This window comes from Archocentrus centrarchus, unplaced genomic scaffold, assembly GCF_007364275.1.
Source record: "Archocentrus centrarchus isolate MPI-CPG fArcCen1 unplaced genomic scaffold, fArcCen1 scaffold_38_ctg1, whole genome shotgun sequence".
NCBI lineage: Eukaryota > Metazoa > Chordata > Actinopteri > Cichliformes > Cichlidae > Archocentrus > Archocentrus centrarchus.
In genome coordinates, this window is record NW_022060265.1 from 73,207 (window position 1) to 95,587 (window position 22,381).

The window sequence follows — 22,381 nt, forward strand, 5'->3', positions numbered from 1 at the left end:
CCCAGATCTCCACGCGATGTTGCAGAGGCGTGTCAACCAAGACAGCCCTACAACATCCAGAGCCTTCAGGAACTCAGGGCGAATCTCGTCCACCCCAGGGGCTCTGCCACCAAGGAGTTGTTTAACTACCTCAGTGACCTCACCCCCAGTGATGGTCAAGTCATCCCCCTCATCCCCAGACTCTGCTTCCACTACAGAAGGCGTGTCAGTGGGATTCAGAAGGTCCTCGAAGTATTCCTTCCACCGTCTGACTATAGCCTCAGTTGAAGTCAGCAGCACCCCCCCCGCACTATAAACAGTGTGAGTGAAGCACTGCTTTCCCCTCCTGAGTCGCCTGACGGTTTGCCAGAATCGCTTCGATGCCGTCCGAAAGTCTTTTTCCATAGCCTCACCGAACTCCTCCCACACCCGAGTTTTTGCTTTGGCCACTACCCGAGCTGCATTCCGCTTGGCCTGTCGATACCTGTCAGCTGCGTCCGGAGTCCCACAGGCTAACCAAGCCCGATAGGACTCTTTCTTCAGCTTGATGGCTCCCTTCACCTCCGGTGACCACCATCTGGTTCGGGGGTTACCACCACGACAGGCACCAACCACCTTGCAGCCACAGCTCTGAGCAGCAGCCTCAACAATGGAGGTGCGGAACATGGTCCATTCGGACTCAATGTCCTCAGCCTCCCTCGGAATGCTGTCGAAGTTCTGCCGGAGGTGGGAGTTGAAGATCTCCCGGACTGGGGCTTCTGCCAGGCGTTCCCAGCGCACCCTCACAATACGTTTAGGTGTGCCAGGTCTGTCCAGCATCTTGCTGGACAATACAACTAATGAAGAACAATTTCATTTAGTACAAGAAACACTCCAATTCCAAATGATTTGTGAATCTCATAAACACATTTTATTTGCAATAGTACATAGAAAACATATCAAATATTTAAATGACAAAATGTACAAAATATTCACTCATTTTGAATTTGATGGCAGCAAAAAAAAAGTTGGGGCAGGGCCATGTGTACCATTGTGTAGGATCCTCCAAACATTTGGGAACTGAGGAAACCAGTTCCTGGACTTTTGGGAGAGGAATGCTGTCCCATTTTGATATAGCTCCTCAACAGTCCTGGATCTTCTTTGTCATATTTTTGGTTTCATGATGTGGCAAATGTTTTCAGTTGGTGAAACTGCATACTAATATATCAGTATGCAGTTTAGCATTATTTTGCTGAATTATGCTTGACCTTCCTTGAAAAATGTGGCTCTAAAACCTCATGGTGCCTTTCCAGATGGGTAAGCTACCAATTCCACAAGCATTAATCCGCCCCAAAGATGCAGGCTTTGAACTGAGTGCTGATAACAAGATGATGCTTTAGTGTCAAAGATGTGGTGTTCGTATTTTCCTAAAACAGTTTCACTTTGCCCCATGATTAGTAGTCACAGTGGCAGCTCTGCTTAAGTTAACCATAGGCCTGGTTATTTATTGTGCTGCAACTAAAACTATAACTATCAATTGCAGCTGTGATCTGAGGCATGTTTCTGTATGTAAATCTTCCTACATGTGTGGAAGAATTTGGACTATTTCTTTAAATGTAAGCTTATATCATTCTGCCATTGCAACAGGACAGATTATTAGTGGAGCCTCATTTTGACCTGATTTATTAGTACAGGGGCTGAAGAATGGATGGATGGTGCCAGAAAAGCTATCTGTGAATGTAAAGATGAGCACCTTGGCATCCACATTGTAGAAGGACACCAGCCCCTTATCATAGTCAACATAGATTCCAATCCGGGAGGGTCTGATGTTAAGTGTCAGGTTGGTTGAGGGTTCTGTTCTGAAGGCATACTCAGTCCGATCCCGGAGACTGAGAAACCAGTATCCATGGGCGGGGCTTACAGTGATTTTGCCCTTACGACTGATAGACCGACTTGCCACTCCCAGGTCCCAATCAGTCTTTCCCCCTACCTCCACCTGAAAAAGGGCAATGTGGTACAGATTACTGGAATTAATTTAGACATGGCTCACCTTAAGAGCATGGGCATTATTTGCATTGAAGTGTGTTTTGATCTTTAATGTCAACATGATAAATTTTTCCACTTATGAAATATTCTATTCTTTTTATAAATATAAAAAAGAACAAAGCACTCTTTGAATGAGTTTTACATGTCTTAGGTAATCTGTGTGAACCTAGATAATTTCACCTATGGTCTTGTCACCAAATTACATTAGACAATATTAACTTCTCTAATTGATAACATAAATTTTCACAACAAGGTCTAATTTAAAAAAATAAGAGTGGCACATGCAAATATTATTTATAACTGTAATGTGTATTGTGTATTTTTTGTGGACAGTTTTTGTTTTTTGCACTTTTCAATCCATCATAACTAAATGGTAAATGGACTAGTTCTTATATAGCGCTTTTCTACTCAGATATGAGCACTCAAAGCGCTTATACAACACGTTTTACATTACCCCATGCACACCCATTCATACAAGCACTTCCATGATTAATTAATTAAGCTAAGTGCTTTAATTATTTAACATTCACTCACATTCATACTCCGACGGAACGGTCGGAGAGCAACTTGGGGTTAAGTATCTTGCCCAAGGACACATTGGCATGCAGCCTGCAGTAGCCAGGAATTGAACCACTGACCTTCCGATCAGTAGGTGACCTGCTCTACCTACTGAGCTACAGCCACCCCTAGTGTTTAGATATATGTACTTTCCCTGTCAGACAATAGAGGGCGCAAGCTACCGTTGCCAGCTAATACATAACTCTGAGTGCAACGGTTAGTGTTATACTTTAGGACAGCTACACACAAAATAGTTCTTCTTTTTATGCTTTTCCTAATTTGAATACAACACCTGGGGGAGGCCTACGCAGTTGGTACAAATATAGGGTGGCTGTAGCTCAGGAGGCTCAGGAGAGTAGGTCACCTACTAATTTCCTAAATTAGTAGGTGACCTACTCTGGTCCAGTCTGCCTCCACTCTGTGTGTTTTAAATCTCACTGCTTACCTTCCTGATTCATATCACCTTTGGGAGTCCACTCTGCAATTATGGGCCATTGGAGTCTAATCACCAAATAGCTTAACTGAATTCTATAAATCAATAAATCGTGTTCAATTCCTCCTAATGGGCTCTCCTTATAGCAAGATACTGAACCCTAAGTTGTTCTCAGATGTGTTGAATGGAGTGTGAATATTAGCCTTAGGTGTAGAAAAAAAGTGCTGGTGTGAATGGGTGAATGAGGCATGTTGTATAAAATGCTTTGAGTGTTCAAGTAGAAAAGCACTATATAAAAACCAATACATTTACTCCACACAGAAAACAGTGTCGGTTAGGACAGGGAGTTTCTTTTCCTTTTTTAATGACAACTGTAAAAAAACCCAAAGACATTTACTATCACAAAAAAACATGGAGACAATTAAATATGTAAATTGGCGAAGAGGGTACCAGTGAATTTTTGGGATTTCTGATGAATAATTGACTCATCATCAATCAAAATAGCAATTAGTTTTCTCTTAAACATCTAATTAATCAGTGCACTATATTTTCAGCTCTAGAATGGTAGTTGGTTCCTGGGGAAATGATGGAATTAACTTGTACAGTGGTCTCAGAGGAGGGTGCCGGCTATGGTCGCAGTGTATGTGACATATTTGTGGTGATACTGAAATTACAATCACACGCAGAAGCACATTCAGGAACTGGGAGAGGAACTTATGTATTATAGCTAATATAAACACTGAAGTAACCTATCAAGAAGCGCAGCTACTGTGCTTCTGCATAATATGTTCCAGAGTCACACAGCATATAGTTGTTTATGTCTAAAATGATGTTGAAAGATTATCATATCTTTCAACATCATTTATAAAATTTAATCTTTCACATCATATAATATTAAAAAAAAAGGATGACCATGAACTTATAATGTTTAGGCATGAAAATACATGCTAAATTCAAGATGTCATAAATGTCCCCTTTCTCATGCCTGTTGAATGTCAATCTTAAAACCAGATTATATCACCATCAGATGGACTGCCTCAGCAGTGTAGACTGAAGTAAATTTTCAGATAGACTTGAATACCTCTTTGAAAACATGTCCATTTCTTTTCTCGTACATAAAGACCCAGAGCTGTATCGGAAAAAGTTATCTTTCACATTGCGTCACACCTACCTCCCAGTAATGGCGCCCTAAGCTGAAGCCCTGGTGGGCCAGTACACACACCACCCGGTCAAAGCGTTCAGGGTTGTCAGGTACCAGCTGATGGTGATCTCCACAGTGGACCTGTTTCCCATCCGCTGAGATGGTGAGACGTGGGTGGGCTGTGTTGGGGTCCAAAGTGATGTCAGCTGACACACAAAGTGATAGAGCGATGGTTAGTTCTTATAATGTTATGTGTAAGGATAGACTGTAATTAATGTCCAGCCCTTTTGCGTGTTTAGAACACCCAAATGGAAAATATGAGACTGTCTGAAATGTAATATCTTCTAGTTTCTAAAAACTTGCCTATTTAGCATGTGCCATTGATATTTTAACCCTTACCTGCATATTCTTGAACCCTCCTAACCTCTGAAAAGAAAAGGTGATGTATTTACTTTTTGACATGTTGCTTGATTCAGTCATTTGAAAGGAAACTAAAATCTAAACATTTTTGCGCTATTTGTTATTTAAACAAAGTCTTACTTGGGTTGGGTCTGGATAAAGACGGGTTTGATGAGGACTGCTGGCCTGTCAATGAGCAGAAATACATTTTAGTTGATATTTAAGGAATAATTAATTAATGTTAATTAATGAAGAATCATCATTAAAAGCTAGAACTCAGAATGGCAAAACTGTTAGGATTTATTTTGTTACCTTTACCACAAAAACCTTACAGAGAAGAAAGGCACTAAATAAGAACCAGTCCATTTATCAGTTCCAAAGGTGATTTTGGTAATACACCATTTGTTCCCTTGAATTTTTAACATTTAGTTTACTGTCCAGTTCAATCTGAGTTGTGAATGAAGACTTACAGACTTCTGGCAGTTTCCTCAGCTCTTTGTGAAAGTGCTCGATCATCTGATTGACAGACCTGAGAATCACACCTGATGTCAGCTGAGATGACACAGAGACTCTGGACCTGTTCTTAGCTTGTGGGGGTGCAGACAGGGCAGGGAATGTCTGCAGGGAGAGAAAAATGTCAAACACACAGATTGTCCTGTTGGTGAATAGTCTCTGTAATAGTCTCTGCTTAGTTTTGATAGCTGTTTTAAAATGGATAAACAAATAAGTGCTGTTACTAAAATTGTTTTTTTTTTTCAACTCAGAGTCATATCTATGGTAAAGCTTGTGTTCTGCAAAAGAACTTGGAGATAGTTATTCATGCTTTTATCATTTCCCACCTGGACTTCTGTAATTCCCTGCACTTTGGCACAGCTCGGTCATCTGTGAGGTCATCTTTGTTGTTTTTAACGTGCTGTATAAATAAACTTGACCTAGTTAGTTAGCTATAGTAGTTAGGGGCAACATAACTGATTCCAACCAATCACTTATTATATTTTCAGTGGCTTTTTGATTAGGATTAGGAAAAGGCTGTGGTTTGGGTTAAAATGAACCATTTCACAACACTGACCACATCCAAATGGGGCTCCATTACCAGCATGATGAGTCCTACCCCAACAAACATATGGTTGGTTACTGGAAAAACAGCAACAGTGACTACACAACTACCCATCAGAAAAAGTTAGGTGATTTTATAAAAACCTACTGACACAACCACAAAAGGCTGACACTGTAAACCTTACTTAGTTTAACCCCCTTAAATGATCAGACTATTGAGGCATTACTTTGGACTCCAGTAACACTGTGAGAAATCATTTTTGACCAGGATATGTCCTTCAATGCACATATTAAACAAATATGTAGGACCACTTTTTTGAAGCGGTTCTACATATTCTAGGCTGGACTATTGTAATTCATTATTATCAGGCTGTCCTAAAAGCTCCCTGAAAAGCCTTCAGCTGATCCAAAATGCTGCAGCTAGAGTACTGACAGGGACTAGAAAGAGAGAGCAGATTTCTCCCATATTGGCTTCTCTTCATTGGCTCCCTGTTAAATCTAGAATAAAATTTAAAATCCTTCTCCTCACATACAAGGTCTTGAATAATGAGGCCCCATCTTATCTCAAGGTCTCCATTTACAGTTTGTGTTGCACTTTTCACAGTTTTACTACAGCTTGGAGAATAGCTGGACAGTGTTAATAGGCAAGTCCATCACTTTCATTCAAACTACTCAGGAATATGCTTGTGACCAAAACAATCACACATTTTTGCCATTCAGTTGGGGCACATATAAATTTCCCCAGTTACCTTTGGTTGCACAGACTGGTCTGTAGGCCTGTGTGATTGGTGATTTAACAATCATTTTCCTCACTGACTGCCAGCAACCTCCAGCAGCCATTCGCAAACTGGTTGGGAAATAATAACATTTCCCTCATGACTGGAGATTACTAGATGGTCACAGTCTGGTTTCTAGACCAGTAGAATTGGGGCCTTATTCACTTGATCCTACATTGTTACCATGAACTCCTCCAGAATGGAGTACAAGTTAACATCCAATCCCCTGGACATGTGTCTGCACCATACCTCTAACTTGATCCTCTAACCCTCATTCAATGTTCTTTACTGCAGTGCAGGAAAAATAAATGACTGATATTGAAAATATGTGTAAATACAAAACATCCACTGATTGTAATGATATCAATATAAAAAATGTTAAGAAGATTATAGAAAAGATCACAGAACCACTTACATTCATCCACAACGTATCATTTTGGCTCAATAAAGTATAAAATAAAATGAAAATAGCTAAAGCTGTGACACTCTATATATGAAAAGCACTTCACGGATTCTCTACTACCACAATTCTCCAAAATCATAGAGAAACCATTCGAGAAATGATGAATTCTTAGATAAACATGCATGTAGCATCCACAAGGATTCTGTACTGGGTATAAATGGCATTCATAAGGCATCTGATAAATTTATATCAGCATTATTTGCAGATGACATTTGCAGATGGGGGAACCCCAACCTTAACCCTAAGGGAGGGTTCAGGGTCACCTGATCCAGCCCTAACTATAAGCTTGATCACAAAGGAAAGTTTTGAGCCTAATCTTAAAAATAGAGAGGGTGTCTGTCTCCTGAATCCAATATAAAAAAAGTGATCTGACACAACAAATTATTATTAAAATTAAGATGATGTTATTTGGTAATAGTAAAGAAACTCACAAGTGCAGATACATGTACAGTAATCCCTCATTTATCGCAGGTGTTACGTTCCAGGACCACCCGCGATAAGTGAAAATCCGCGAAGTAGGGACGCTATATTTATTTTAATACTTATACATTATTTTAGTAGTTATACACTATTTTAAGTTTTTATAAACCCTCCCCACACACAATATTATTTTACACTAATACTGATTAAAAACCCGTGAAACTGCGAGTCCGCGAAAAGCGAACCGCGAAGTAGCGAGGGATTACTGTAGACGGTAAATGGAGTTCTTGAGAATAAGTTTTTGTTGTGATAATAAATGATAAAATAACCTGGAAGTCTCATAAATCATATCATCATATACATGGGAAAGTTTCAAGAAGCATTTCAATATTGAGTAAAGCAAAACACATTCTCGACCATGAATCACTCCACATTCTCTGCTGTTCACTGATTTCACCATATTTTAATTACTGTGCCGAGGTTTAGGGTGAACAGGTGGAATACTACACATTTATTGCTTCTGTATTATTTTGTGTAGTAATTTATTTCATTTACCTAATCCATTCATTCATACCTTGAGAAAGAATATGTAGTCCTCAGACAGGGCCATCTGGCTCAGTGTTGTACTCCTTTTTTTAAGCTCATCTATTTCTTCTTCCAGCTCTCTTAGCATACTATAAGCTCTGAGCTCCACTGCTTGAAGAGACACCTCTATCACCTGGGTGCAACAGTAAAAACATGTGCTCATGAATATACTTCAAAATTATCATTTCTGTAAGAAGCAGTCTTGTCTACTTGATTTCCTTGGAAAGACAGAAGGTCTGTCTGCTTTATAAGATTCTCTATGTAGTTAGTCACCTCCACGACTTCAGATTGGCAGCGCTCCACGCTGGAGATCAGCTTGGAAAAAGCACAAACAACTCCATTTGTCTCTCTCTCAGCAGCAGCCTGATGGAGGAACAGCAATAGTTATCTGTTTGAAGGCAACTACTGGAAGGTTTTTAACAAGCCTGGTCAAAAAGTAGAACAGTAAAAGTAAATGAATTCAGAGCAAACCATAAATGCAAATGTGACAAACTGAAACATGTTCAGTTTGAACTGTTGTACATTTTCAGTCACCTGACCCAGCTGCCTTAGCTAATTATAGGCCAATCTCCAACCTTCCTTTTCTCTCAAAGACTCTTGAAAGAGTAGTTGTAAAACAGCTAACTGATCATCTGCAGAGGAACGGTTTATTTGAAGAGTTTCAGTCAGGTTTCAGAATTCATCACAGTACAGAAACAGCATTAGTGAAGGTTACAAATGATCTTCTTAGAGCCTCTGACAGTGGACTCATCTCTGTTCATGTCCTTTTGGACCTCAGTGCAGCTTTGATACTGTTGACCATAACATTTTATTACAGAGATTAGAGCATACTATAGGTATTAAAGGTACTGCACTGCAGTGGTTTGAATCATATTTATCTCATAGACTCCAATTTGTTCATGTAAATGGGGAGTCTTCTTCACACACTAAGGTTAATTATGGAGTTCCACAGGGTTCTGTGCTAGGACCAATTCTATTTACATTATACATGTTTCTCTTAGGCAGTATTATTAGAATATATTTTCATATGCAGATGTTACCCAGCTTTATCTATCCATGAAGCCAGATGACACACACCTACTTCCTGACAATATTCTAAAATTATAACAATTTAATAGGAATTAAACTTTCTGTTATACTGCAGGAATGTCTTAAAGACATAAAGGCCTGAATGACCTCTAATTGTACTCGGCCCCACAAATCTTAGAAACATGGTGTTTAACCAGATACTTACTCTGGATGGCATTACTTTGGCCTCCAGTAACACTGTGAGAAATCTTGGAGTCATTTTTGACCAGGATATAACTTTCAAGAACAAGGAGAGCACTGATCAGAGATGTAGCCAAGAGGCCGACGGTGACTCTGGACCAAATGCAGAGATCCACAGCTCAGGTGGGGGAATCTGTCCACAGGACAACTATTAGTCGTGCACGGCACAAATGTGGTCTTTATGGAAGAGTGGCAAGAAGAAAGCCATTGTTAAAAGAAAACCATAAAAAGTTCCGTTTGCAGTTTGCCAGAAGCCATGTTGGGGACACAGCAAACATGTGGAACAAGGTGCTTTGGTCACATGAGACCAAAACTGAACTTTTTGGCCAAAATGCAAAACACTATGTGTGGCTGAGAATTAACACTGCACATCACTCTGAACACACCATCCCCACTGTCAAATATGGTGGTGGCAGCATCATCATGCTCTGGGGCTGCTTCTCTTCAGCAGGGACAGGGAAGTTGGTCAGAGTTGATGGAAGATGGATGGAGCCAAATACAGGAAGAAAACCTGTTGGAGTCTGCAAAAGACTTGAGACTGGGGCGGAGGTTCACCTTCCAGCAGGACAACGACCCTAAACATAAAGCCAGGGCTACAATGGAATAGTTTAAAACCAAACATATTCATGTGTTAGAACGGCCCAGTCAAAGTCCAGACCTAAACCCAATCCAGAATTTGTGGCAAGATCTGAAAACTGCTGTTCACAAACGCTCTCCATCTAATCTGACTGAGCTTGAGCTGTTTTGCAAAGAAGAATGGGCAAAAATTTCAGTCACTAAATGTGCAAAGCTGGTGGAGACATACCCTAAAAGACCTGCAGCTGTAACTGCAGCAAAAGGTGGTTCCACAAAGTATTGGCTCAGGGGGGCTTAATACTTTTGCACACCGCAAAAGTATTGAGCCCCCAGTTCTCAGTTTTTTATTTGTAAAAAAGTTTTTGAATCATGTATAATTTTTGTTCCACTTCACAATTGTAACCACTTTGTGTTGGTCTTTCACATTAAATTCCAGTGAAATATATTTATGTTTGTGGTTGTAATGTGACAAAATATGGAAAAGTTCAAGGGGTATGAATACTTTTGCAACCCACTGTATCTAGAAGGTCTGGATTTTAAACCACCTTAGCCGGGGTTTTCTGTGTGGAGTTGGCATGTTGTCCCCGTCTTTGTGTGGGTTTTCTCCCACAGTCCAAATACATGCAGTTAGTGGTGTTAGGTTAATTGGTGATTCTAAATTGCTTGTGACTGTGAATGGTTGTCTGTCTGTCTGTGCTAGTCCTGTGACAGGCTGGGGATCTGTACGGGTGTACCCCACCTCTTGCCTTGCGATCCTGAAGAGATGGATGGATGTTTTTTAATCATCTGCCCCGTATGAGTGTGGTATGAATAACACTTCAAATCACTCACCTGTATCTCTTGCAAGGAGTTGTGTATCTCCTTCACTTTTCTCTCTCTTTCATGGATGAGATCCTTTAGCTCCACCTCTGCAATACCTAACTGAGCCTGTATAAGACAGAAAACACACACTGTGTCTAATAGACACTGCTGTTCACATATTCTGCTGCAGATACATGTTTATATACAATTAGAAGCACAATGTGTTGGACAAAGACAAATTTTTGTCAGTTTGCCTCTGTACATTGCCACAGTGAATTTTAAAACATGCACTATATGACTGAAGTGCAGACTTTCAGCTTTAATTCAATCAGTTTAACCCTTTAACTGCAAATGTCCCACCATTCACAGGCTTCCAGCAACAATTACTGTAATAACCCCATTTTCTCAGCTTTCAGAAACCATTCAGAATTTGAATTCTTTCCATACAACAAACGGTTTTTAATTGCAGAAATTTAAAGCACATCTAATCTGATGTCTCAGCGGTGACACGATTGGTGTTAACCAGCTTTTCATGGCAGGTCACAGGTGAATCTGCAGCGATCGCTGCTGTTAAAGGGTTAACAAAATTACCTGTTTGGGAATTACAGACATTTTTATAGACAGTTCCCCATTTTCAGAGGCTCAAAAGTAATTGCACAAATGACAAGCAGCCATGGCCATATTGTCAGGTCTTTACCCCACAACGCTATATAAATGAAATGGAAATTGAATTGAACTGAATGTGTATTTTATAGATTTTACTGTAATCTTACATATGCAGCCCAAAGAGATGGCAGTGCAATTGAGGGAGGCCATCATGAGATTGAAAAAACAGAATAAGATAAATCAGAGAGAGTGCCCAAATCAACAATCTGGAACAGTCTTTAAAAGAAGGAATCCTCTGGCAAGCTCAGCAGCACCAAAGGGCCGGATCATAGACAACAACTAAAGTGCACAATTATTTCTGTGGTTAAGAAAAATAACCCTAACCCTAACTAGGTCAAGAACATTCTGGAGGAGGTAGGTGTAACACTGTCAAAGTCTACAATCAAGAAACACCTTCATGAATGGAAATACAGTTTAAACAAGATGCAAACCACTGGTTACACTGAAGAACAGGAAGTGTCTGTCTACCAAACTGTTACTGTAGATGCTAGCACAGGTGTGTGGCCCACACAGCATTTTATACATTAGGATTTCCACAGCTCCAAAGGTGCCACCCTAACCCTCTGGACTTCTGGATTGGCAGTTGTGGTTGTGTTGCTTTTGCTGAACATGTTCTAGATACAGCTCATCTCACCCCAAATCACCTAAGTGCAGTATAATCGTGTTGTTAAAGCATCATCCCAGTTATGTTGTTGTGAAAATTAGATTCACTACATGTCTACAGCATATCAGGGCCCCTGAAGGTTAAAAACAAAAATTGTGTTGTGTAGTTCCTATCTGACTGACACATGCACAAACCTTCTTGATGTGCCACTCTCTCTTGGCAGGGGTGACGTTGTGTCCTAGATGATCTGTTGTTTCCACACAAGTGCTGCACACGCAGATGTTATCAGTACGACAGAAGAATTCCAGACCTCTCAGGTGGATGGGACATTTCGGCAGATCAGAGGAGGAGTCACTGGAGCTCCTCACACTGGATATGTGCAACATCGGAATAAAGTCATCATGTAACTAATCATAAACCGATTAACTTGTTTGTCATTTTGCTTCCATGACATGTTATTCAAACATAGCAGTCCTTCAATTGTTTACAATTTGTACAGTGTATCACAAAAGTGAGTACTCCCCTCACATGTCTGCACATATTTAAGTATATCTTTTCATGGGACAACAGTGACAAAATGACACTTTGACACAATGAGCAGTAGTCTGTGTGCAGCCTTACCTTTAGGCCTAGACTTAAAAATCTGGAAACAAAACAACTGAAACATTACCCTGAGAGAAAAATGAATATTTTAAATGAATGACTCCTCGGCCTTTGTTTTAGCGCTGCTCTCAGGACAAACATCACATTTTACTGCAGAAGTAAAATGAAATACTTTTCTCTGAATGTTTGCTTGTTACTATTTGTCCCACATCTAGAAAAAACATCATGAAAAGTTTATGAGAATTTCTTTACTAATGTGAAGTTATTTCATTGTATTTTTATGTCACAATTACCGAGTCCAACTTCTTAAATCTTTTTATTAGTACAGTATTACCACGAGTACCTACTCAGCTCGACTTGACTCTACTCTACTTGGTTTTGTTCATTTTCCAATACAATTAGGTACCACGTCAGCAAGGTGGTCCAAAAGTCCTGTGATGTCTTTTGTATGTGACACAAACCCAAACGGTCACTCTATCTGGATTGCTCTGGATTCTGTTCTCAGCCACCAAGCACGATTTAGTGTGCAGCCATTTCCCTCATTGACAGGAGTCGTTCTTATGACTCATCTAGTGATGTTACCGCCTGGCCAATCAGTGGCATGCAATTTGTTGATGACACATTTTAGGCTTGAGCTCACTTGGAACCACATAGGAGTAGATACTAAAAAATACCTTGTATGAAGTACTGCCACCTAATGACCTTAAAAACTTTGTTGAGCTGAGATGAGCTGAGTAGGTACTAGAGGAAAAGCAGTATATGTGGTTGAGTCTATCCTATTGTAATATAATATAAGTGCAGCTCGATACCTGCAGGGAGGAGAGTAGGGTGGTGGGGGGCCATGATGCTCCATCTTGGCAAAGTGAGTATCATCTCGACCGCGGCTTTGATGATTCGACCCAGGGTCTGCCAACTGCTGAAAACGTGTCATCATCTCAGCAAAGATGTTCTCAGGCATCTCCCCTTGTCTTGGTAATGTAGGTGATAGTGGTTGATTATGATGGGGATGTGAGTTGGGATGTTCTATTCCTCCAACTCTTCCAGCGATCGGCGAGCTGGCCATCTGCTTGAATTGTTCAGTTATTTCCTTCAGGGTTAGGTTGACATGGAGCTCTGGACGCTTGTGGAAGGACTCTTTGCAGAGAGGACACTGGTAAGTATGTCTGCCTCCATCCCAATATGAGGAAATGCAGGATTGGCAGAAACTGTGTCCACATGGTGTTGTGACTGGTTTGGTAAATACTTCCAGACAGATTGAGCAACTGAACTGGTCTTCAGACAGGAAGGCAGCAGGCAGTGACACAGCCATTCAGTTTAGCTGCATATAGTGACAGGAGATTAGGAAAAATACTGAATCATGTGAATCAGTAAGCTATCTAGTAAATGCCTGAGATATGAAATTTAAAACCTCTACTGTTAAAGCATCTCACACCTAATTGTTGTGACCACAGTAAAAGATCATGTTAATACTTTGATATACTTTGGCAGAACTGGTTTGAGCTTGAAGCTTTTTCAATTCAATTCATTTCATTTATATAGCACCAAATCACAACAACAGTCATCTCAAGGTGCTTTATATTCTAGGATAAAGACCCTCCAATAATAGAGAGAAACCCCAACAATCAGATGTACCAGCTGAAATTAACTAATTGGGAAAAAAACCTGTTTTATTTGTTATTATCTATCATCCACCTGGTCCTTACTCTGATCATTTCTTAGTAACATTTACTTTAATGGATTACACAGCAGCGGGGAATAAGTTTTATTACAGTAGAAGTCTTTCTGAAAGTGCTGTAACTAAGTTTAAGGATCTAATTCCTTCATTGTTATGCTCTTCAGTGCCAACACAGTGCAGAGCAGCTACCTAAACTCTGCTCCCAGTGAGGTCGATTATCTCGTCAATAGTTTTACATCCTCGCTGCGTATAACTTTGGATACTGTGGCTCCTCTGAAAAGGAAAGCTTCAAATCAGAAGTGCCTGACTCCGTGGTATAATTCACAAATGCACGGCTTAAAGCAGTTCCACAGGGTTCTGTGCTAGGACCAATTTTATTTACATTATACATGCTTCCCATAGGCAGTTTTATTAGAAAGGATTGCATCAATTTTCATTGTTATGCAGATGATACTCAGCTTTATCTGCTGATGAAGCCAGATGACACACATCAATTAGTTAAACTGCAGGAATGTATTAAAGACATTAAGGCTCAGATAAAAGTAAACCTCTTGTACTCTGCCCCACAAAACGTGGTGTCTAACCATATACTTACTCTGGTTTTTCCTTCCCACTGTCACCAAGTGCTGCTCATAGGGGGTTGTTTTGACTGTTGGCTTTTCTCTGTATTATTGTAGGGTCTTTACCCACAATAAACCACTTTGAGGCAACTTTTTGTTGTGATTTGGTGCTATGTAAATAAAACCGAATTGAATTGAATCAAATTGAATCAAAAGTAAAAGACAAAAAAGGTCCCTGAGAGGATCCAAACCTCTTTTTGCAGTAAGGCAGTGATTACCATGGCAACTTTAGAGTTGCTAAAAGTGAATTAATCTGCTTCTAGGTTTTATGTTACTGAAGAACTAAGTGTAATTAAAACTAATTTGTGATCTATTCCATCAACTTCTTCAGAAGCAGTGTTGGAGCTCTTGTCAGCATACAGATAACATGTGAGTCTATTTATATGAGTGTGCACTTCCTGACTTGAACACACAATACTAAAACACACTCTGAAACAATACAAAAGAGTAGTTGCGCAAGATCAAGAAATTCAGGCTTGGCTGGAACATTTTCACAGTCCGTTGGCCTGGATGTCTTCATTACTGTTAAATAAGGCAACAAACAAAAATCTCTTTATACTGTACCAAGATATTTGGTAACATCCTTAAAATACAGGTTTAGTGATAGCTGTGATATATCTTCTTCCTCTACACTCCACACAAATTGAGCCACACTCGTGGACTGGATAATTAATTACCATACAAACAAGTCACAAAAACCATTTCCACTTTGTGTTCAGAAACACTATAAATCCAAGAATAGTTCCAAAAACATGTACTCATATTAATAACATTATTTTTTTCCCAAGACTGAACAATTACAGGAGTCATTTTCTGAAGCAGGGTTTCTTGCATATTGTGAGAACTGCAGGTGAAACTTGGTTTACCTGTATAGTTACATCCACATGCCACCAATCCTTATCATTTTTAAAGTCACTCCAACATGACCACATTTGTGATTCTGATAGGCTGGTGTTGTCGGGATGCCTATGCCTCGGCTACTTTGTATACAACATACTAAAAAAAGTGGAAAACTATAAACAAAAGATCTTATTAACAGCATCTGTGATGATATGGGGGTAACTTACTGCATGGGTAATGAATGCCCTATTAATGTTAAATGATACAGGATCTGGAGCATCTTTTTCAGGTAAGGATTGCTTATTTTCAGAACAAAACAAACAAATCAATAAGAAACACAGCGATGAAGTGATGCAATGCAGTCACCTTATGTCCAAACTCTTTATAAATATTGTGGACTAAATAAACGGACAAGTTCTTATATAGAGCTTTTCTACTCTAATTGAGCAGTCAAAGCGCTTATGCAGAACATTAGCATTCACCCATTCCTCGTGCTTACTGTCTACCATTCATGCTCCGATGGTTGCCTCAGAGAGCAACTTCTGGTTCAGTATCTTGCTCAAGGATATTCTGGCATGCAGACTAGAGCAGCCAGGAATTGAACCACCAACCTTCTGATTAGTAGGTGACCTGCTCTACCTCCTGAATGACAATGGAGAATGGAGAGGTCTGTATTTTTATTGTAGGTACACTTCACCTGTGAGAGACAAAATCTAAAAGAAAGATCCAGAAAGTCACATTGTATGATTTTTAAGTAATTAATTTGTATTGTTTTTCTGTTGCATTTGATACAACAGAAAAGCAGTACTTAATATTTGGTACAGAAACATTTCAATTAAATTCAATAATACAGAGAAAAGCCAACAGTCAAAACGACCCCCTATGAGCAGCACTTGGTGACAGTGGGAAGGAAAAACTCCCTTTTAACAGGAAGAAACCTCCAGCAGAACCAGGCTCAGGGAGGGAGGGGGGGGGGGGGGGGGGGGGGGGTGTCATCTGCTGTGACCAGTTGGGCATTTGAGGAAGATTTGTTTGCAGTTACAGAGGTTAGACGTTTCCTGTAGTTCTTGACCAAGTTTGCACACACTACACTGGCTGTGTGTTTTGGGTCATTGTCATCTTCAATGCTCTTACTGAGGGAGGGAGGTTGCTATTGGGATACATGGCCCCATCCATCAATCCATCCCCCCTTCAATATGGTGCAGTCGTCTCGTCCCCTTTGCAGAAAAGCAATGTTTCCACCTCCAAGCTTCACGGTTGGGACGGTGTTCTTGGGGTTGTACTCATCCTCCTTCCTCCTCCAAACACAGTGAGTGGAGCTGATACCAAAAAGCTCTATTTTGGTCTCATCTGACCACATGACCTTCTCCCATACCTCCTCTGGATCATCCAGATGGTCATTGGTGAATTTCAAATGGGCCTGGATATTTGCTGGCATGAGCAGGGGGACCTTGTGTGCCCTGCAGGATTTTAATCCATGACAGCATAGTGTGTTGCTAACAGTCATCTTTGAGACTGTGGTTCCAGCTCTCTGCAGGTCATTGACCAGGTCCCCCCATGTAGTTCTGGGCTGATTCCTGACCTTTATCAGAATCATCCTTACCGCACGAGGTGAGATCTTCCATGGAACTCCAGACCGAGGTAGACTGATTTTGTGTTTCTTCCATTTTCTAATAATTGCATCAACAGTTGTTGCCTTCTCACCAAGCTGCTTGCCTATTGTCCTGCAGCCCATCCCAGCCTCGTGCAGGTCTACAGCTTTGTCTCTGGTGTCCTTAGACAGCTCTTTGGTCTTGGGCATGAAGGAGAGGTTGGAGTGTGATTGACTGAGTGTGTGGACAGGTGTCTTTATACAGGTAACGAGTTCAAACAGGTGCAATTAATACAGGTAATTAGTGCAGAATAGGAGGGCTTCTTAAAGAAAAAGTAACAGGTCTGTGAGAGCCAGAATTGTTGCTGGTTGGTAGGTGATCAAAAATCATACAGTGTGATTTTCTGGATCTTTTTAGATTCTGTCTCTCACAGTTAAAGAGTACCTAATTACAGACCTCTCTGTTGTTGGTGGGTGGGGAAAGTTGCAAAATCGGCAGTGTATCAAATACTCATTTTCCCCCACTGTAGGTTTTAAATCATTGTATTCATTTTCAATTTAACTTTTAGACATCACATTTTTAAGAAAAAGATAACAGTTGTTAATAGTCAATTTTGTAATTTGCAACATATTTGGTTAGTATATTTAGCAGCTCTGGCACTAGTGTTACCATTGCTAAATTAATAATGTTTGTCTCTTTAGGGGAGAGCATAAACACATATCTGTTTGTACTGCTACATGTCTTACTTTATTTGTGTTCTACATATGTATTCTTAATGACACAAATATAACCTTGATTGTAATTTTAATTATACATGGAAGGTGAAGAAAGAAAGGACATTTTCTTTGGGCTTTCTGTTTTAGAGGATCTAATGACATATGCAGAAATGCAAGCAGCTGCAGTACAGGTTGCACCACTTTGCTGAGCCATTACTAAGGCACTTAGTAAACAATCTGAACATAGTGATCATAGCTGAAATGTAGAAGAAATGAGACAGTGTTGTAATGTGTCTAGAAGCTTCCTCAGTGATCAAAGAACTTGATAAAGTTTTATAAAAATATTGTGCAAATATCAACAATATCCTGACTGTGACACTTTATGTTCATGTTAATTATCATCCCTCTTTAAAACTGTTGCTGGTTAACCTATGATTAAAGTCAGAAAGTGTTTTGTTCTAATGATCAATGCAATCTGTTTCAGATGGAGAAAAAACAGACTTTTGCAGAGTCCAAAAAGAAAGGTATTTGCATGATGTAATTTAATGGACTAAGGATTATGGGAAGAAGAACTGTGGGTGGAAAACACTAATGTACATGTAGAGAAGGCCACCGCATCTGGAAACAAATCTGGAAGCTTTTGTGTTGGTTAAGTATTTTTCATTTAAGTTGGTGTGTGCTATCCTACCACCATGCCACCCTGATCTCATTTGATCTCAGAAGCTAAACAGGTTTGGGCCTGGTTAGTATTTGGATGTGAGACCCCCCTGGGAACACCAGGTGCCATAAGTTGAGGTGGTTGTAGCTCAGGTAGAGGTAGAGCAGGACACCTACTAATCAGAAAGTTTGTGGTTCAATCCCTGGCTGCTCCAGTCTGCATGAAAAACATTCTTGGTTAAGATACTGAACCCCAAGTTGCTCTCTGGTGGAACTGTTACAGTATGAATATGTCTGTGTAGATTCTCAGTCATCCAGGTCATAGTCCAACTCTCTGGAGCTTGAAAAAAGGCAACTGGACTTCTTTTTGTTTCTTTCAGATGTTCCTCCTCTCATCCGAAAGGCTTCTTCAGGTCTCAAACCAAAAGGTGGAGAGACCCAGGTATTTAAACCCCAGTAAGCATAGACGCCTGGAGGTGGTTGTGACCCTCTATTGTTCATGTGCATAATCACGTGCGCCAAGGTGTGAAAGGAGGCGTGGGTCATTACAGTGGTCAAACTCAAACTAGGGAGAGAAATTAGTCAGAGAATCTCAGAAGAATTTTCTCGAAGCATGGCATCCCAGTATCCTTCAAACCAAGTCATACCCTAAGGCAACAACTGGTTCATCCCAAGGACAAACCCCCGAAACACAAGATCAGCAACGTAGTGTCTGCTGTCCAGTAAAGAGTGCTCGGACCTCTACACCAAACAGCCTCTTCACAAACAAATGGCACAACATAGAAGAGCCACCTCGACAGGACAAGACTCAGCTGTCCTGTGAACAACCATCACTGAACAGAGGAGGTGGATTACGTCACCAACTTTCCCCCGCTTACAGTGCTGTCCTGAGCTCCCTTCCCAGATGTCTCAACCCCCATTCACACCTTTGTTCACGTGACCTCAATATGCCACATGATACAATGGAGGGAAGTCCTATATTGGTTTCACCTGAAAACACTGATTGAAATCAGTGTTTTCTCTCCACCTTTTGGTTGAGAACTGAAGAAGCCTTTCGGATGAGAGGTGAAACGTCTTCAAGAAACAACAAGAAGTCCAGTCGCCTTTTTCAAGCTCCAGAGACTACTATGACCTGGATGACTGAGAATCTACACAGACTGATTGAAATGACCCATGCCTCCATTCACACCTTGGCACATGTGATTGAACAATACATGAATAGAGGGTCATAACCACCTCGAGGGGACCACGCCCACAGGGGTTTAAATACCTGGGTCTCTCCACCATTTGGTTGAGAACTGAAGAAGTCTTTCGGTGAAAGATCTTCAAGAAACAAAAAGAAGTCCAGTTGCCTTTTTTCAAGCTCCAGAGAGTTGGAGTATGAATGTTAGATAGAAAGCACTTAGCTGTAGAAAGAAGTGGTTGTATGAATGGATGAACAAGGAATGTTGTATAAAGCACTTTGAGTGCTCAGAGTAGAAAAGCACTTTAAGAACCGGTCCATTTAAAATCTTTGGGTCCAGTGAGGAGCTCTTAATTCATCCACAGCTGTAAACTCAGAAAGGTTCTTAACTGAGTAAGGATACCCAGAAGTATCTGCATGGCAGCCACAATTGGAGATAATTTATTTGAATTTCAGGAGCAGGACTACACCTTCCAGTTCTTTGACTTCATATGCATTCGTGCACGACAGTCAGTTTTTTTCTCATTTTCATGTGAACACCCATCAATGAGGAATTCAATGCTGTGTTATCTCTCACAAGATAATTTTGGCCACTCTCCATTGCTGCAAAATTACAACCTTAAGCTCCATTTGAGGAAGATCAACCACCAGCCAAAGTTACCGGCATAAAATACGACTTCACCTTCTAGCTTCAGTCCTGCTCACTCTGAAGCCAGCCCTCAGGCCTGATGAGTCTCCAGAGACTCTGGCTCATCTCAGTGCCAGGTTCACTGCATTTCCTAAATATTATCAACATGTGAACATTCCTACCAATGATAAGAACACATTGGATCATGTCTACAAAATGTCATTGTATTGTGCGATGACAATAAAGATATCTTATCTAAAAAAAAGCTGTACTCCACCCTTACTTACGGCACTTACAGCCACTCGATATGACTTTTCTTTCAGCACACAGGATCAGGTTGAGTATGTGATTGGGGACATTAGAATTTGTAGTAATAGCATCATACAATGCAGGAAGCCCTGTGTTCACTCTCCTGCATTTAGATCAGCCAACAGGAGTATAAAAGGGCAAAGTTGTTGAACATGAAACTGGATGACCTGACAGGTCTGACTGGGTTATACTGAGCAAGTCAGAGATGTACTGACCTTTATGAAGGTCAGTGGTCACTATGTGTGTGTGTGTATATATATATATGTATATCTATATATATATATATCTATATCTATCTATATATATATATATATATATATATATATATATATATATATACATACTTAGTGACCACCGACTTGCTAAACTTTAACCAATTTTAAATACTGCATAAAACAAAAACACAAGATGAGGTTTTAAAAATGTAGTTTAAACATAGCTCACAAATGTCAACAACACATTATTCAGAAGACTGTAAATTATTGTCATATTTTTCACAATGAATTTACACTGGTGTATTTTTGTCTGCCCAACAGGTGTGGTTCTTTGGTATTTCTGTGGAGTGAAGTCCTCTATAAACTTTCATAGGACATAAAGAACCACAGCCTTCTTTCAGCTTTGCTTTGTTGCCTTTCTCTGCTTATTTCTTTGATATCATGAATAATTGGCTGCTGTTACACCCAAATTTCCCCTCTGTGGGACAATAAAGGCTGTTTCTTCTTCTTCTTCTTCTTCTTCTTGTAGTGTCTTTACCTCACAATATAAAGCACCTTGAGGCAGCTGTTTTTTGTGATTTGGAGCTATATAAATAAAATTGAACTGAAGCTCAATAGAGTTGGGATGTCAGAAAGTAAGCCCATATCTACACTTGATGAGCTGAGTGTGTTTTGAGGTTATATAACACATCAGCTGTTAGCAGCACCATTCTCAGAAGTTACCTAGTGGGAAGATTCATATGTTAGCTGCTTAATATTGAAACTGTAAAGCCACAGTATTTTTTTCTCTGTAACTATTGATTTTTTACCTTAAAATTATAAAGCACATTGAGATGACTGTTGTGAATTGGCGGTATATAAATAAAATTGAATGGAATATCATCTGTCATTCTTGATTTTACACCATGTGAGCAGATGTAAGTCGACTGAAGTCTTTAAACAAAGAAGGTTGTGAAAGATTTTCCATTAAATAGCTTTTCACACACTGTTCACAATCATCCATGTAAAGGTAAAACACATAACACTGCTCTGTGTGGACTGTTCTCCTCTTAATTATGGAGAATTAAATATCAGTTTTTACTGTACATATAGCCAAAACAAATATTTACTCTGATGTAACACAGAGAGAAGAAGCTCTACGGGCTGCTGTGTACTCCATCAGGATGGACCACTCCTGTTCACACACTAACTTCATAATATAACAATAAATGAACTGGTTCTTGTGTAGAGCTTCTCTGATCACTCAAAGCATTTTATGCATCTCATGCACTTCTGTCTATACCTAAGCGCAATCACACTCCGATGCACTGGAGATGTAACTGGGGTTCAGTACCTTGCCCAAGGATACTTTGGCACAGACTGGGGCAGCCAGGGATCAAACCACCAACCATCCAATGACCTGCTCTACCTCCTGCACTACAGCCATCCTGATAGGAACACAGATTCCTACTGAGATTCCACTGGTTATATCAGAGAACATGCCTTACCTGCTTCTGAGGACTAAAATAGTTTCAACAGAGACTTTATTTCTTGAGCGTATGTACAAGACGGTTCCAGTGGTGAGTGTTCCTCTTCCTCTCCTACAAACTTTT

At 40.1% G+C, this 22,381-nt stretch overlaps 1 protein-coding gene across 1 annotated transcript; it reads right to left on the reverse strand.

The window, feature by feature from the left end:
* Positions 1–1,267: 1,267 nt before the first annotated feature.
* LOC115776843 (zinc finger protein RFP-like) lies at positions 1,268–22,381 on the reverse strand. The gene is made up of 11 exons (XM_030724631.1): positions 22,277–22,381; positions 13,164–13,672; positions 11,946–12,120; positions 10,512–10,607; positions 8,109–8,198; positions 7,825–7,968; positions 5,006–5,153; positions 4,677–4,721; positions 4,536–4,562; positions 4,167–4,342; positions 1,268–1,954 (listed from the first exon to the last, which is right to left on the reverse strand). The coding sequence occupies exons 2-11, from the start codon at positions 13,661–13,663 to the stop codon at positions 1,586–1,588; spliced, it is 1,770 nt and encodes a 589-aa protein (XP_030580491.1). The 5' UTR covers positions 13,664–13,672; positions 22,277–22,381; the 3' UTR covers positions 1,268–1,585.

Bases quoted from the DNA above. Each gene is read 5' to 3' on its own strand.
- LOC115776843 (XM_030724631.1), bottom strand. From the start codon at position 13,663: ATGGCTGTGTCACTGCCTGCTGCCTTCCTGTCTGAAGACCAGTTCAGT. The intron at 7,969-8,108 runs GTGACTAACTAC...TGTTGCACCCAG, and splicing joins GCCAATCTGAAGTCGTGGAG to GTGATAGAGGTGTCTCTTCA. The intron at 4,563-4,676 runs GTAAGACTTTGT...TTTTCTTTTCAG, and splicing joins TTTATCCAGACCCAACCCAA to AGGTTAGGAGGGTTCAAGAA.